General features: G+C 40.4%; 1 protein-coding gene across 5 annotated transcripts in view; it reads right to left on the bottom strand.

Moving 5' to 3' along the window:
* Positions 1–1,648: 1,648 nt before the first annotated feature.
* The window catches only part of aspg (asparaginase homolog (S. cerevisiae)), a 54,260-nt gene continuing 39,680 nt past the window's right edge, over positions 1,649–16,228 (bottom strand). For 4 of the 5 annotated variants that reach the window (XM_048537263.2, XM_048537265.2, XM_048537266.2 and 1 more), the window contains exons 13-16: positions 13,539–13,625; positions 9,579–9,678; positions 8,513–8,578; positions 4,916–5,489 (exon numbers count right to left, since the gene is read on the bottom strand). In XM_048537263.2, coding sequence (XP_048393220.2) covers positions 5,478–5,489; positions 8,513–8,578; positions 9,579–9,678; positions 13,539–13,625 — 265 coding nt within the window. In that variant the 3' untranslated portion in view covers positions 4,916–5,477. Of the gene's footprint in view, positions 2,290–4,915; positions 5,490–8,512; positions 8,579–9,578; positions 9,679–13,538; positions 13,626–16,228 lie in introns of those variants that run through there. The other variant, XM_048537264.2, reaches the window with a different exon arrangement.

Raw genomic sequence — 16,228 nt, 5'->3', positions numbered from 1 at the left:
ATGAGATATAACTCATGATTATAACATGTAAACTAGTGTATCAAGCCTTACTCATAATAAATAAACCATACCATTACTACAACTAAGAGTCAAGTTAAATCTTTCCTAACTTGAGTGAAAAGATTAATTTACTTGAAATCCAAACTCAACATGAAAAAGTACACATCGCTCTTTCCAATTCAAGAATTTTCCCAAATGTTCCCCTCAACTACTTATCGTTTGCTTATCTCTTTGACGTAGGCTTGAATTATAAAGTACTTTTATAACTTAACTACGGTTCATCCCCTCAAACACATATACAATTGTAAAAGCTGGACTCAGAATCAGGTAATTGCTGTAATCCGACTTGTTAGTTGCCATGTACAGAGGTGTCCCAACACCATGAAAATTTGTTGGTGGGCACTCTTGGCCATTCCTCAACAAGGTTGGGTCATACTCCAGATCTGAAAAATATTATGCTCATCAGGTTTGAACTGTCATGCAGAACATACAGTCCCAAATACCAAGAATACAAAATGTGCTGTTTTTCAGTGAGAAATGGTAGCTCCTGCAATGGCATGAAAGACACTGCAACTTAACTGAATGGAAACTGAACGATATCAATCAGGCATCATTGATCAAGGTGATTACAGGCAATAGTAAATGAACACTCATATTTACATTTTACAAAGTACACATCCCTTGGGCTTAAGATAACTCTGTTTAGCTTTGATTGCAATTGATAGCAATTACATCTCTGCCTTCAAAAGCACACTTCTCGTGTAAACTGTTTTCATAATAAACAGTTATTTTATCTACTCTTTAGCTAATGCACAGTTCAATATGGTCAGAGTTATAAATGCACGAGTATTATATTAGCACAGATTTATCAGACGATTTAAGAAAATATTAGCCATAACTTAAGTAATATGCATTCTATAAAGTTTAGCGCAATAAATTAAGTTTTCTACAGAAAATAAAACTTACTTGAAGATTTTAAAGTGTCATTGGCAAAAATACATTCATTACTTAATGAAATAATTTCTAGGTCATAAAGGCAAGAGAGCTGTCCTAAACTAGGCTCCCAGTTTTGAAGTGTAAATTGTGCAAAGTCCTTACTAAATATTTGGCAACTTTGAGGGGAAAGGGGAGATGTGATAGAAACTAAAAAGATAATGCATGGCTGAGAAAGGGTGGACACTGGGAAGTTGTTTCCATTAGGCGGGGAGACTAGGACCCATGGGCACAGCCTTAGAATCAGAGGGGGTAAATTTAAAACAGAAATGAGGAGACATTTCTTCAGCCAGAGAGTGGTGGGCTTATGGAATTCATTTGCCATACAGTGCAGTGGAGGCTGGCATGTTAGATACCTTCAAGGCAGAGATCGACAAATTCTTGATCTCACAAGGAATCAAGGGCTATGGGGAGGGCGCAGGGAAGTGGAGTTGAAATGTCCATCAGCTAGGATTTAAATGGCAGAGTGGACTCGATGGGCTGAATGGCCTTACTTCCACCCCTATGTCTTATGGGCTTAACTTTATTTTTGCAAAACGAATTTACAAATTATGGAGTTTTATATTATGACCTCAAAAACTTTGAGATCTGCCAAAACGAATGATATACTTCAAATTAGCATGCACATTACTAGATTGAATTATAAACACCAAGCCAAGATACAAAGAAGCAATTTATTAAAGATATACCACTTGGGATTACACAAGGTCAACATAGATTGATGAAAAGAAAGATGTGTTACACACGAGAATGTAAATGTTTTCTAAACAAAGTGCAAAGCCATACTGCTACTGATAGCTTTATTTGAGTTAACCATATTGTATAAAACTCACACCTAATTTATACCCAATTAGCAATTCACAGATATTTCCATCATGTTCTATCATTCCAGTAAGCCACACATATTTCCTCAGATGATTTTAGATAATAGCAGATTCCCTTCTTTTTGAAGTAAATCAAAATTAACAATACAAAAAAAATACAAATGATAACATATTATACTCCGAGATAATGGGAACTGCAGATGCTGGAGAATCCAAGATAACAAAGTGTGAAGCTGGCTGAACACAGCAGGCCAAGCAGCATCTCAGGAGCACAAAAGCTGATGTTTCGGGCCTAGATCCTTCATCAGTATTAGTTTCTCTTTGCACAATAAAGTTCCGAGGGTCATTTTTCCACTATGAACGATAGTTTCTCGAGCTGGTTCCTTTCTTTGTGAAACAGTCAGACACTTGATTGCAGGTATCCACCATTTTAGCTTGGAGATTTCTCCATTCTCCAGAATCTATTTTAAAACTGTAAAATCAATGATCAGTCCTTTTCAATTCACACATCTCAGTGAGTGCATGTGATCCCATTGTAACTTATCAACGTAGCAATATGTTGCTGCTGAAGACCACTTTAGACTTTCTTCTGACACTTCACTAAGAAAAATGCCATACCGACTGTCTCAGAAACAGTGGGTGTTCTACAACTAAGGTACATTTTACCACTTCTCTAATCTTTTCAGTTTCAAAGGCTAAATTATGGTGTTTACTTTCCTTTACCACAAGAAAAAATAGAAACTCTCCTCCACTTAAAAACCCATCACCAATATCTGCATAAGAAGCATCACTAAAAACCATAAGTTTCATATTCCTCTCACCTCCCAATACTGGAAATTTCAATGCACAATGTTTTACTTTGAAATTTTTCATTCTTTTAGTCATCCAAATAATATTTTTTTACATTGGGTTTTTTCACAGTTGTAATCAGCTCTAATAATTTCAAAATTGGCCTTGTTTGGGTGCCAAACCAATTCAGCTGTCCAAGTGAAATTTGCAGTTCCCCCATTTCAGTTTAAAAGCTGCTGCATCTTTTTGAGGCGCCAGTTAAATTAATAGCAATTAAGATAATTGTTTCCACGTAGGACTGCTGATGCAAAGTGGCAATGATTCATTCAGCCCAATTTCCAACGTAATGTACTAAAAATCCCCTGAAGCTTGACTTCCAGTGTCGAATTCTGTTTAAAGCTCATTTAAAACATTATTTTCAAATTTGTTGCACCCAAAAAAAATCATGAGCATATCATAAAGATGCCTGAAAACTGCCTTTCATGACACCAGTAAAACATGCTTTCACCTGAAGATAGCTAAACTTTAATAAGGATGACCTTACTGAGAAGTATCAAACACTAGAGGCATCAATTAGGCAATAAGCACATTTATTTAACTTTCAGTGTTCCCACTGTGTTTGGTGCCTCTTTTGAGATAGAAGAAAGCCTTTTCCCTTGAGCTGATCTTCCTGAAGAAATGCAACTCAGGTATCATTTGATCCACATGCCTAACATGCCTAATCATTTGTAGCCATCAAAGACAAGAAAACTTTCAAAAATGCCATTAGTCAATATACTGTTATATCTTCGTCCTCCCGTTTTTCTTTATATCCACATGGCACTAGCTCAGTTGGCTGGTTGGGTGGTTTGTGAGGCAGAATAATGCCATCAGCATGCATTCAATTCCTGTACAGGCTGAGGTTACCATGCAAGTTCCACTTCAACCTCACTACTTCCCTGAGGCATGGTGATTCTCAAGTTAAAAGTGATGGCCTAGTGGTATTATTGCTGGATTGTTAATCAAGAGACCCAGATAGTGTTCTGGGGTACTGGGGTTTGAAGCCCAGCATGGCAGACAGTGGAATTTGAATTCAATAAATATTTGGGATTAAGAACCTAATGATGACTATGAATCCATTGTCGATTGTTGGAAAAAAAAACATCTGGTTCACTAATGTCCTTTAGGGAAGGAAACTGCCATCCTTACCTGGTTTGGCCTATATGTGACTCCAGACCCACAGCAATGTAGTTGACTCTGGGCAATTAGGGATGGACAATAAATGCTGCCCAGCCAACAACACCCTCATCCCGTGAATGAATTTAAAAAAAAACCACCATTCATCTCTCTCTAATGACAGAGCAATCCTACGGTCCTCCAGAACTATGCTTACTTTACCTTTACCACATACTGTAGATGTGCATCCACTGTCTAATAGTGCACAACTGAAAGACTCTCCCACCAATACATTCTTCTTGTGACTTTCTTTCTGATCTGTATCTCCAGTTTCTTCCTCTGAATCTTTCATTTTATGTTTGGTTTTGAATAATTTATTATATCGTTTGGGATAGTTCATGGCATAATGGTACTCTAAATTGGTCCCAAAACATCAACCAGCTGCATCCTGAGCATTCCTGGGGTTCATTGTTTTATTATAAATCCGAAATCCGTTTCCTTCTCAAAATTACAACTAGCATTTGGCTTTATTTCTCTCAGTTACAATTCTCCTTTTGTTCTGTCACTTGTCACTTCTATCTAGATGGTCTCATCAATTTGTTAAAGTTGTGACTTCCATTTTCTTTTGTATCGCTGAGGCCCCACTTGTGCAATGAACACTGCCAGAAAAGTATGTTTTCCTGTAGTGCTTTTGACATGAGTTCTAGCAATGTCTATTTGTCTGCAAATTTAACGCATCAAAACTAAAATCTGTCATGATTAATGCTTTGGCACAGTCCAATAATTTTAAGGCCAGAATAGATTAGGTTATTTCAAAACTAAATTTCTGCTGTCTTCCTCACAAAATACTGAATTCCATTATTTACAGTTCCTTTGACAAATTCAGGAAGATTGAGGATAGAACAAAGTCTGATCATGCCTCAATAAATCATCTTTTAGTTAAATTTTAAATCAGATTAACAATCAGTCCAAAGCTTACTCCATGTCAAATGACCACGCTCCAATTCTGGCAAAATTCGGTTTCTTATCCTGCTTCTGGATGGTGACAGAAGTGCCAGGGCCATACCTTGTTTCCTCTTTGGTAAAGAAGTAACCCAGGTCCACACGTTTATTTCATTCTTCCATTACTAATAAGGCTCACTTTCACAAAACGGGAGTGGGCAATAAAACTCCAAATCTTTATATGTTGACTCAAATCATACTCTACAAGACATACACTACAAGATAAATGTTTCTGTACAGAATCCAAGCCCACACCTTTAGCAAGACCTTTATACCTATTAACCACATTCCATAAAACGCACACCCCAATGAAAGTTACACATAAAATTTCTGTATTTATACAACCATTTCACATACAATTAACCTTTAATTAACACAACCATCATCAGTTCACTTGCTCCGTAATGATCAATTAGGCCACATTAGAACGATAATGTGGATAACAACTTCAGTAGGTGATTGGCTATTGATAGAAAATATTGATTAATAATTATTAACACATTTTTAAAATGTTGTCCTTTGCTTTCTGTTTTTCTTCATTGCTTGATCCATCAGGTTGGAAGTTCATTTTTCTCCATTAACGGTGTCAAGGGATCGAGGGAAAAGGCAGCAGTATGGCATTCAGAGAGAGGACCAGCCACAACCATGGAACAGTGGAATGGGGTCAATGAGCCAAAAGGCTACTCCTGATCCCACTTTCTATGTTTCTATATCTTACAGAGCACACTAAAATGGGACACAAAGGATACAAGTAAAAACAAACTTCCAACAAGATAGAACAAAAACATGAAGAGAAATTGGAAACAAAAGGCAATCTTTTAAAGATATATTATTCATTATGTTTTGGTAAATAATTTGGCAGTTGTCCCACAATACTTGCACTTGTTTGTTGCAGTTTTCATTCCTATCAGTAATAGCCTGCTACATTAAGACCCTCACTAACTCCACTGACTAACAAGCTGCTGAAGGTCATAGTCAGCCAAATGAGGTGCATGGCAAATGCAGGAGAGGGTCTAAGGCTGGAATAAGGAAGGCAAAGAGGAAGCATGAGGAATGAAAGGCAGGCTGTGATAAAACAAACAATAAAATGTTACTGAAGCATATTAGTAGTAAAAGTTTGGTGAAGGATAGAGTGGGGCCCATAAGGAATAAGCAGGGTGAGCTGCTCACTGAAGCAAAGGACAGAGCAGAGGTATTCAATGAATATTTTGCCTTGGTCTTCACCAAATTAGAAGATGGTGACACTGGCTTACTTGAAAACATGAGTGTTGAGCAACTGAACAGTATAGTGATAGATCAGTGCTAAAAAGGCTAGCAGCACGTATAGAAGTTGCCAGGCCCAGTTGGGATGCAACCTAGATTGCTGAGTGTGTTAAGGGAGGAAATTGCAGAGCTGATGACGGAATTTATCCAGGATTCTCGGAACACAGTAACAATCCAGGGGGACTGGAGGACTGTACATGTGATACCATTGTTTAGGAAAAGGTACAAAGTATGATCCAAGAAACCTCAGACGCACCAGCTTCATATTAGTAGTGGGAGAACTAATGGAGACCATACGGTTAACGTTCACTTAGAAAAATATAAGTTGTCACCAGGCTGGCTTCAAGAAGGGCAAGTTATGTCTGACAAATTTAAAAGAGTTATTTTAGGAGGTGACACAGATAGTAGGTGAGGGTAGTGCTGCAGATATTGTATATTTGGACTTTTAGAAAGCATTTGATAGGGTGCTACATGGCAGGTTGGTTAGCAAATTAGAAATGTTGGGGATTGATGGGCCCTTGTCAGCATGGATTAGAAGTGGATAAAGGATAGAAACAAAGGGTGGGTATAGATGGGCATTTCTCAGATTGGAGATGAATTGGACATGATGTTCCCCAGAATCAGTGTTGGGGCCCTTACTTTCTCTGATTTATATAAACAATTTAGAGTTGGATGTTGAGGGCAATAGCTCTAAATTTGCAGATAAGACTCAGCGAGGGAGAATAGTGAATTGTGAAGATGATGCTGAGCTACTGCACAGGGACATTGACAAGTTGGCCAAGTGGACAGTCACCTGGCAAATGAATTTCAATATAGAGAAATGAAAGGTAATGCATTTTGGTAGAAAGGATGCGGAGGGACAATACAGGCTCAATGGTACAACTTTGAGGAGAGTTCAGGAGGAGACAGATCTCAGAGTTCATGTGCATAATTCTCTGAGGGTGGCCAGGCAAGTTGAAACAGTTGATAAGAAGGCTTATAAGATATTTGGGTTTATAAACAAAAGCATTGTGCATAAAAGCAAGGACATGACCCTATACTTTATAAATCATTGGTCAGACCACATTTGGTGCATTATGTTCAGTTCTGGGTACCTTATTTAAGGAAGGATGTTAAAGCCCTGGATAGAGTTTGAAGCCGATACATTGGAATTATACCAGGCATTAAAGATTTTAGACACAAAGAAGGACTAAAGAAATTGGGGCTTATTCTTTTTGGAGCTCAGCAGATTAAGAAGTGATCTTATTGAAATGTTCAAAATTACGAACAATTTTGATAACGTAAAAAAGAATATTCTGTTTCCACAAGTTGGTGTGTCAGCAACCAAAGGGTTGCAATTTCAAGATTGTCAGCATGAGAGTGAGGTGAAGAGAAACTTCTTTACTTTAAGTTCTCAAGATTTGGAATGTGCAGCCTGGGACAGTATGAAATCCATGAGAGATTTCAAAAGACAGCGAGGTATATTTTTGAAAGGGATGAAGTTAGAGGCCTACAGAGATGAGGTTGGAGAATGGGAGTGGTTGGGTAGCTCTCTTAGGAGTGGGTACAAACATGATGGGTCGAATGGCCTCCTGTACTGTAAAATTCTAAGATTCTGTCATTAACATATCCATCTCATCCCCTGAAGATGTAGCCACTGTTAAGGGCCTCATTCCTTGAGAATGAAGATACATCATTTAGAATCTGAAAACACCATCATATTTTGTAGTGCTGAACATCAGTACACCCCCCAGATCAATTATAGTCCTGTCGCTGAATTTTCAACAAAGGCAAGAAACAGGGTCCAAGTTTGTTTTGAACTTAGAAACTAATCTCCAGCAACAGACAGATTAAAACTAAGATTTTCACATGGTGAAGTTCTGGGCCTCGAGGCTGTTTCTACAGGTGGCTTCTCAAAGATATAGGGCAAATAACAGGCCTTCCAGCTTCACAGAACCATCTGACTACAGTATTTGGAGGGCAACCTAGTATAAATGTGCCTTCTCAGCTCCTTCTAAGATATTTAATTAGAGAAAGTAAAATCAGCCGGGCCACTACCAAGACAGTCTTCTCAACAGGGTGGTCTTTGGCTGCACTCCTACCCAGGCACACATGGAGGGCTAGAGGTCAGTAGATCTACTTCCCAACACACCTATCACTCTGGGAAATTGGAGCATTCCTGGGAAATTGCAATTGCCCTCCAAACCTACTTTTAACAAGGCTCTTAATGAGTTTAATTGCTTGCTTGCCTCCTGGGGAGGTGATGAATGAGTTTTCTGAGTTCACCACCTCACATAATGGCCAGGAACGGTGTGCTGACATAGGCAGTGCAGCTTTGCAAGAGGTGAAGTGAAAATTCAGCCCATGATGTGGGCGAGAAACAACATTTTATTGCTTCACAGAATGAATCAAGAATGGACAGCTGCCAACTGGTGCAATTTACAATTTCAGTTCAATTTGGTTGTTGTGCTTACACTAAACATTCACAAAAGCTATGCAACTCTTACCAGCCGGTTTTGCTTGCATGCTGACTGAAGGAATGCAACCACTTCTTCATTACCATCAGCCAAAGCCTGGAGGCAAAGGCAGAAAGATTCATAACACTGATAAATATGATTCATATTAAAAGTGCCAAAAGCGATTTTGAATCGCCAACTATTCAGCTAAATTTGTCAAAGCATCACATGACCCTCACCCAGAAGGACTCTCGCCTGTACGATTTTTCTGAGCTTTCCGGAATCTCTCTCAAAACCAAAATTAAAGATGACTTTCCATATTAAGCAGAGGTTCACCTGCACATCTGCCAATGTGGTATACTGCATCCACTGTACCCGGTGTGGCTTCTTCTACATTGGGGAAACCAAGCGGAGGCTTGGGGACCGCTTTGCAGAACACCTCCGCTCAGTTCGCAATAAACAACTGCACCTCCCAGTCGCAAACCATTTCCACTCCCCCTCCCATTCTTTAGATGACATGTCCATCATGGGCCTCCTGCAGTGCCACAATGATGCCACCCGAAGGTTGCAGGAACAGCAACTCATATTCCGCTTGGGAACCCTGCAGCCCAATGGTATCAATGTGGACTTCACCAGCTTCAAAATCTCCCCTTCCCCCACCACATCCCAAAACCAGCCCAGTTCGTCCCCTCCCCCCACTGCACCACACAACCAGCCCAGCTCTTCCCCTCCACCCACTGCATCCTAAAACCAGTCCAACCTGTCTCTGCCTCCCTAACCTGTTCTTCCTCTCACCCATCCCTTCCTCCCACCCCAAGCCACGCCTCCATCTCCTACCTACTAACCTCATCCCACCTCCTTGACCTGTCCGTCTTCCCTGGGCTGACCTATCCCCTCCCTACCTCCCCACCTATACTCTCCTCTCCACCTATCTTCTTTTCTCTCCATCTTCGGTCCGCCTCCCCCTCTCTCCCTATTTATTCCAGAACCCTCACCCCATCCCCCTCTCTGATGAAGGGTCTAGGCCTGAAACGTCAGCTTTTGTGCTCCTGAGATGCTGCTGGGCCTGCTGTGTTCATCCAGCCTCACATTTTATTATCTTAAAGTATTTGCTTACAACTTCCAAGGGACTTTGTCCATCATAGTTACAATGGTCCAAGTCCAGCCCTGCAAGATGCCAAGCTGTCAGTCCCTCCACGTCACCATTCGCAGCCAGGCTGTGTACAACAAACATTGTTTAATGTCTTTTCTGCACAGATAATGACTAAAACATGACATCTTTAAAAGCATTTGGGATCATCTTGTTTTAAAAGTACCATGTTTGTAAATATTCTGTCTTCAGTCAACTCATAACTTATTCACCTTTAGAGCACTGATCCACATTAAAAATCTATTTTGTTAATTGGGCAAACAAATTGCCCAAGCAATTTAAGAATTATTTAGAATTCGTAACATTTTTCAAACTAGATTAGAATATGCTCATTTTTGAAAACATACATACTAACATTATATCTCAAGATTCTGCTCTCTTTTATCTCCTAATTCAGATCTATTTTCATCCAGTGTCCTGATTGTTCTATTATGCAATTTTTCTCTGCCACAGTATGGATAAGTGGTCTGGTCCCACTGTTGTCTGTTAATGCCACACCATCAGCAGCCAAGATGGACTTAATCTTACCATTTCTTTCAAACAGTTATTGGTCCAAACTTGTATACAATAACTAATCCAGGTGAGGTGACCATAACTGTTCCTGGCATCAATGCAGAACTTGACAAATGTAGCATCAAGGAACCCAACTAAAACTAAAGTGAATGGGAACTGGGAGGACATTACTGGCATTGCTAATCCACCACCTCTTCCCCTGATGAAAAGATGTTCTTTCTCAGCTCCTTCTAAGATATTTAATAAGAAAAAATAAAAGCAGCTAGGCCACTACCAAGGCAATCTTCTCCAGAGGGGGTCTTTGGCTGCACTCCTACCCAGGCACACATGGAGGGCTGAAAGGTCAGTAAATCTGCCTCCCCAGACTGTTGCTTTTTAATACTTGGAAGATGTTATTGATGTGGTTAACTTAAAAATTTATCCAATATGCATAGCTGAGTAAATGATATTGGAAATTTGTTTATCACTGAGTAAAATATATCCAGATGTGGTGGTAATGTCGTTGGATTCGTAATTGAGATGCCTGAGATTCTGGAGAATCCAGAAGGCTAATGCTATGGGAATGTTGGCTCAAATCCCATCATGACAGCTAACAGAGTTTAAATTCAATTAATAAAATCTGGGCATGAACTTATCATCGATTTCTGACAAAATATATGATGTTCAGAGTGGAATTCAATGCATTTGGGATTATACATTAGAAAATAGTTGTTAACAAACAATCCGATAGGAAAACAATGAGATTCAAGTACAGCTAATAATTCTGCAAAAGAAAAACCGTCAGCAAAGTTACAATGCTAGCAAGACCATTGTAATGGTCGTCACTGCTTGTGTTCTACAACGTAATAATGGTATCAACATAGGTGAGAAGTGAAAGTGAGTTCCTGACCCAGTTTACTTTCCTTTTAGGGAACTAGTCACTCCTTTCTTAAAATCAGATAAGTACAATGTGATATAATTAAATTCAAATTTATTTCATTTTTACTGCTTGGTGTTCAGATGACAGAATATTTCTGTTGCGTAAGTCTAAAATTTCCATTGGTGATTTTGAGATCAATGGGAATTTGCCTTTAAAATGTGAAGCAAAGCCCTGTTCTCTCTCAGGTTCTCTCTCCCTTTCTCCTGCTACTACGTGAGCATGGAGTTTAATAAAAATTATGCCTGTTTCTTTTACCGCATTTGAATTTTGATCTTCTGAGTCACATTACTGTACACCAGTCCTGTGAAAATACTCAAAGTGCTTTGAATGTCTCTGAATTTGAAATGATTCGAAACAAAACAGTGTAGGGGAAGGGGCTTAGATTGGTTCACAGGTTGGCGCAACATCGAGGGCCAAGCGGCCTGTTCTGCGCTGTACTGTTCTATGTTCTAATGTTGAGAACGGAAATTATGCGAAGATAAATGTTCGTACCTACTGCATCCTGCATAATCAGAAATTGAAGTTTGCTACCTTGCTGCATGTTGACTATATGGCTGCTCTTCCTATAAAAGCCTGGCCTGAACAGAGTGCTCACAAGCCACTTGACCCATTGTCTGACATCACAATCAACCCAATTTTGTTCTCACAGGACACTGACAGTGGCTCACTCTCCAGTGGAAGGGAGCTTGAAAGTAATTAGGAGCTGGAATCCTGAGTGATTTTCCCTTCCTTGGTGAAGTCATTAAGATGACTGAATAACTTCTAAAAATTACTCCAGCTCAGCATATCATTCAATGTGGAACTTTCTTTGTTCTGTTTGGGTCAGTAACAAACTTAGTACAGCACTTATTCTTCAAGTTAAAGTGAGAGCTTAATAAAGTGCAGTTAAAATCCACTGATGCAACTGAAAAAAAATTGTGGCTTTAATTAAGCATACAACTGTTGTTGTGATGATTATTGCTCTCAGTAATACATTTTATGATAACTATATTTGTTCTCTGAATTGAAAAAAAAGCTGAAAATGTAACAGAAGATCTCTTCAGTTTTGTAATATTTTTCTCATGATTGGGATGATCCAAAAAGGGATTCCATTGGATTCTGTGATTTGCATGAGTTCATAGAATCTCATAGAAGCCCTATAAGAGTGAAATCAGGCCATTCGGCCCATCGAGTCCACACCGACTCAACCCCACCACCCCCACCCCACCCCAAACTATCCTGCATTTCCCACCCTAGACGCTATGGGCAATTTAGCATGGCCAATCTGCCTACCTGCATATCTTTGGACTGTGGGAGGAAACCGATCACCCAGAGCAAACTCATGCAGACACAGGGAGAATGTGCAAACTCGACACTGACAGTCGCCTGAGGCCGGAATCAAACCTGGGTCCCTGGCGCTGTGAGGCTAACCAAAGAATCACCATTTATTGTGACTTACACCTTACAATGAATAACACAGTAAGACACAGAGAAGAGCTTCAACTGTCACCACAATCCACAGCCATTTTGAATAGCTTAAGAATAAAAAGAGTAAAAAGGTATTACTGAAAGAGTCAATCTTTGTCCTGCCACTTCCATCATGTGTCTGAGCTGGTTCAGCAGCAACATGACACCTGCACTGACTTGTAATGTAAACATGATGTGCCTGCAGTGCCTTTGTCTACTATCAGAACTTACATTGGCATTCTGTTCTGCCACCATGAGAAGACAGGCTGGTGGCAGTCATTGTGTGCATGCAAGTACTTGGTGGGAGCTTCTTGCTACGGGAATGCTCCCTTTGTTTATTAGCATTTTGCATGGACAGAGTCACATGTGCTGAATCTGTGCAACAGGCAATTGAGTCCTGTCAGGGACACCGGTGCAACCTGCAATTATGTGCAGCTTGGGGGCGTCCACATTTCTTGAGCCCAGGTCACTACTCTGAGAAATTCCTACAGTGGTGTGCATGGGCTAAGGTGATTGACCTTCAATAATCGTACCATCTTCCTTTGTGCTTTTTATGATGCCAACATTTTGAAAGAGTTTCCCCGATTCCCACGAATACCAGTTTTGCTAGGGCTCCTTGATACCATACTCAGTCCAATAATGCCTTGATGTCCAGGGCAGTCATTCTCAATTCTACAGTCCAGATTTTTTTTTCCAACATTTGTGCTAAAGCTGTACTGATGTCAAAAATTGACTGACATTAAACGAGTCATGATAACAATGTTAAAATTGGTTTGTTCAAAATTGTCCACACAAACAGGCTCAGTGCCATCAAATAAATGACCATCTAACAAAATTGCCTCCTTTTCAGAGAAGCATAAGTAACGTAGAAATTTTTTAAAAAGCAAACTTATAATTTGAATATTATTATTCACATTATCTTTCACAGTCCTTGGGCCATATGGTGTCCAATGGTCACAAAGGGCTCCAGTGCACCAGTGGGCATTGTGTGCAGTGAATAACAAAGGTAAAGCAGGCTGCTTAGGTACACAACCCACAAGAAATCATACCTGCACAAATCGGTTCCCACATCAATAACCTCGTTGTTTGAGAAATGGGCACCAGTTTGCCGCAATAATTTGATAACTTCAGTGCGCCTGCAGAAGGAAGAAGAGTAACTAGGAGACAGCAATTGAGAAGCAAATCATCTTATAAACAACTGAATAGCAGAACCTTTATGAACATGATGCATCAGAAATGCCTGAGCCAATAAATCTTCATTTATTGAAAGCTAGGATTAAAAATCTACCTTTTTCATGGGAAAACTGTACGTGGAGAATTTGGTGCAAAAACTTTAAATTGTTGCAGTCACCAAATGGAACTAAAACTGATGCTATATGAGCAAGTTAGAGCGTGGGGGTCATGTCAATTTCCATGGGAATTTGGGATATTGCGAAATTAATAGGGCCCTTTTATTTGGGCAACCATGGTCAAAAACTGAAATGAACTCGAGCCTTATTTCAAATTTGCTGAGTTGCATACCTGACCTGAGCTCCAAAATTTGTTTGCCAAATGCAAGTTCCAGCTGATTTGAGAAGCGTAACAAGTGGTCCCTAAAGGGACTACAGTAGTCTCTGCCATAGAACGTGAACAGGGAGTTATATTGTTACATTTCAGGTTTAAAAGATTTTCACACTGTCTTCAATTTGAAGTAAAATAAAGGGGTGATGTGTAGCCTGCATTAGTCTTTTAGAATGCAAGCATAACTACATTGTTTGATTGTTAACAGATTAAAGGGACCCCAGATTGTTTTAGTGGGAAGGAAGTGTAAAACGTTTACATTGAGGGAGAATAGCAGTAGGTTGTGTACTAACAGTGGATAGGCGGTGGGTGGGTAGCTTCGAGTGACATGGGCTATGGTGACGTGTGTGGCAGAATTGGACAGCAAATGCCACGTGGCTCATCGTGATAACAAAATCATCTCGCTTCAACATTTATGCTTGTCACCAGTGGTGTCATGAGATTCTCGGCAGTGGTGAGAGGCAAAATAATTGCTTGCCAAACGCTACAACTCACCTCATAAATATTCAGACTGCCATCTCACCCCAGGCTTTCATGACACAACGTACAATCCCTTTCTCTGGAACAGAAGGTGCAGGTTCAAGTTCCACCTACCCCAGAGATGTACCATAACACTTCTGAAAGGATAGACTAAACTAATTAATTTCGAAACTTGCCAATAAGCGAGACATTGGGAAAACATGACAAGGAAAACACAGCAAGCACCTGATGGGTTCAGCTCACTGCTGTTTCAAATGGCATTGCCAGTTGGAAAGCAGGCACCAACATTTCAGGGCAGGCACAACCACACCTCTGGCTAGGAGAACGTGAGACATCTTAAAAGAGGACTTGTTAAAAGTTTGAACAAGCTTAGTCTGGCAAAGGAGGGTACTGGCAAATGGGGAACGTTCTGAGGGAGGAGGCAGAGAGCTTTCAGACCATGCTGATAACATGCCCAAAGGAACCCCATTGGAAGTTAAAGACATCAAAGGCATCAAGGGATAGAGGGAGTAAGTGCGAATATGGCACTGAGATACAGGATCAACGTTGACTATACTGAATGGCAGTGTAAGCTTTAAGGGCAAAATGGCCAACTCCAGGTGCTAGTTTCTGCCCTTCTATTCCTCAATCAAGGATTCTATCCAGCGTGGTCGACAGGGCCTAAGCAGTGTTCAACTCATTTCTCCTAATTCTGCCCTCACTCCTTCAAGAATAACAAGTGTTCCTCTTGTCCTCACTTTTAACCTCTCTAGTCTCAGTACTGACAGAACAGAGGACAGTACAACACAGGAACAGGCCCTTCGGCCCACCATGTCTCTGCCCACCATGATGCCACTCTAAACTAAACCCACCTACCTGGTCTATATCTCTCTATTCCCTGCTTGTACACGTGTCTGTTTAAGTGGCTCTTATCATATCTGCTTCTATCCCCTCGCCTGGCAGCATGTTCCAGGCACCTATCACCCTCTGCGTAAAAAAAGGTTTACTGCATTACCAACTGAGTTACCCACATTCCATATGGATGACTCAAAAGATTCATTCTCCACCTTTTCCACTATCTCTTCTCTCCTCCTCCACTGTCAGCATTCTGTAGGGTCTCTTCCCTCTGCGACAACCTGGTTAGCTCCTTACGCTCCTCAGCCCCAACTATGGCACGTTCCTATGCAATCACAGAAGGTGTAACACTTGCCCTCTCAACTCCTGCTTCCTCATTATCCAAGGGCCCAAATATACTTTCCAGGTGAAGCAGTATTTTATTTGTACTCTTTCAACCTAGTCTTCTACCTTTACTGTCACAAGCCAATCTCGTTTACAATGACAATGACAAATGCAGACTGGGTGACTGCTTTGTGAATGCCTGCATTCTGTGCTTAAGATCGACCCTGAACTTCAAATTGTCTGCCATTTCAATACATCACCTTGCTTATGTTAACATCTCTGTCCTTGGCCTGCTACAGTGTTCCAATGAAGTTCAGTGAAAGCTGGAGAAACATCTTGTTTTCTGTTTCGGTAATGTACAGCTTCTAAGATACAACACTGAATTCGCGTAACTTCAGACAGTGTCCTGTGTTCTCCACTGTGCTGACAACAGCCCTGGTCATGTCTCGTTAGCTTTTCTCTCAGCAAAGCAGACCCATTTCCTCCTTTCTACATCTCTCATTTACACCAATTCTACATCTCTATAACTCCTTTCCCACCT

Source organism: Stegostoma tigrinum, chromosome 10, assembly GCF_030684315.1.
Source record: "Stegostoma tigrinum isolate sSteTig4 chromosome 10, sSteTig4.hap1, whole genome shotgun sequence".
NCBI classification, from domain to species: Eukaryota; Metazoa; Chordata; class Chondrichthyes; order Orectolobiformes; family Stegostomatidae; genus Stegostoma; species Stegostoma tigrinum.
This window is presented reverse-complemented; position numbering and strand designations above follow the sequence as displayed.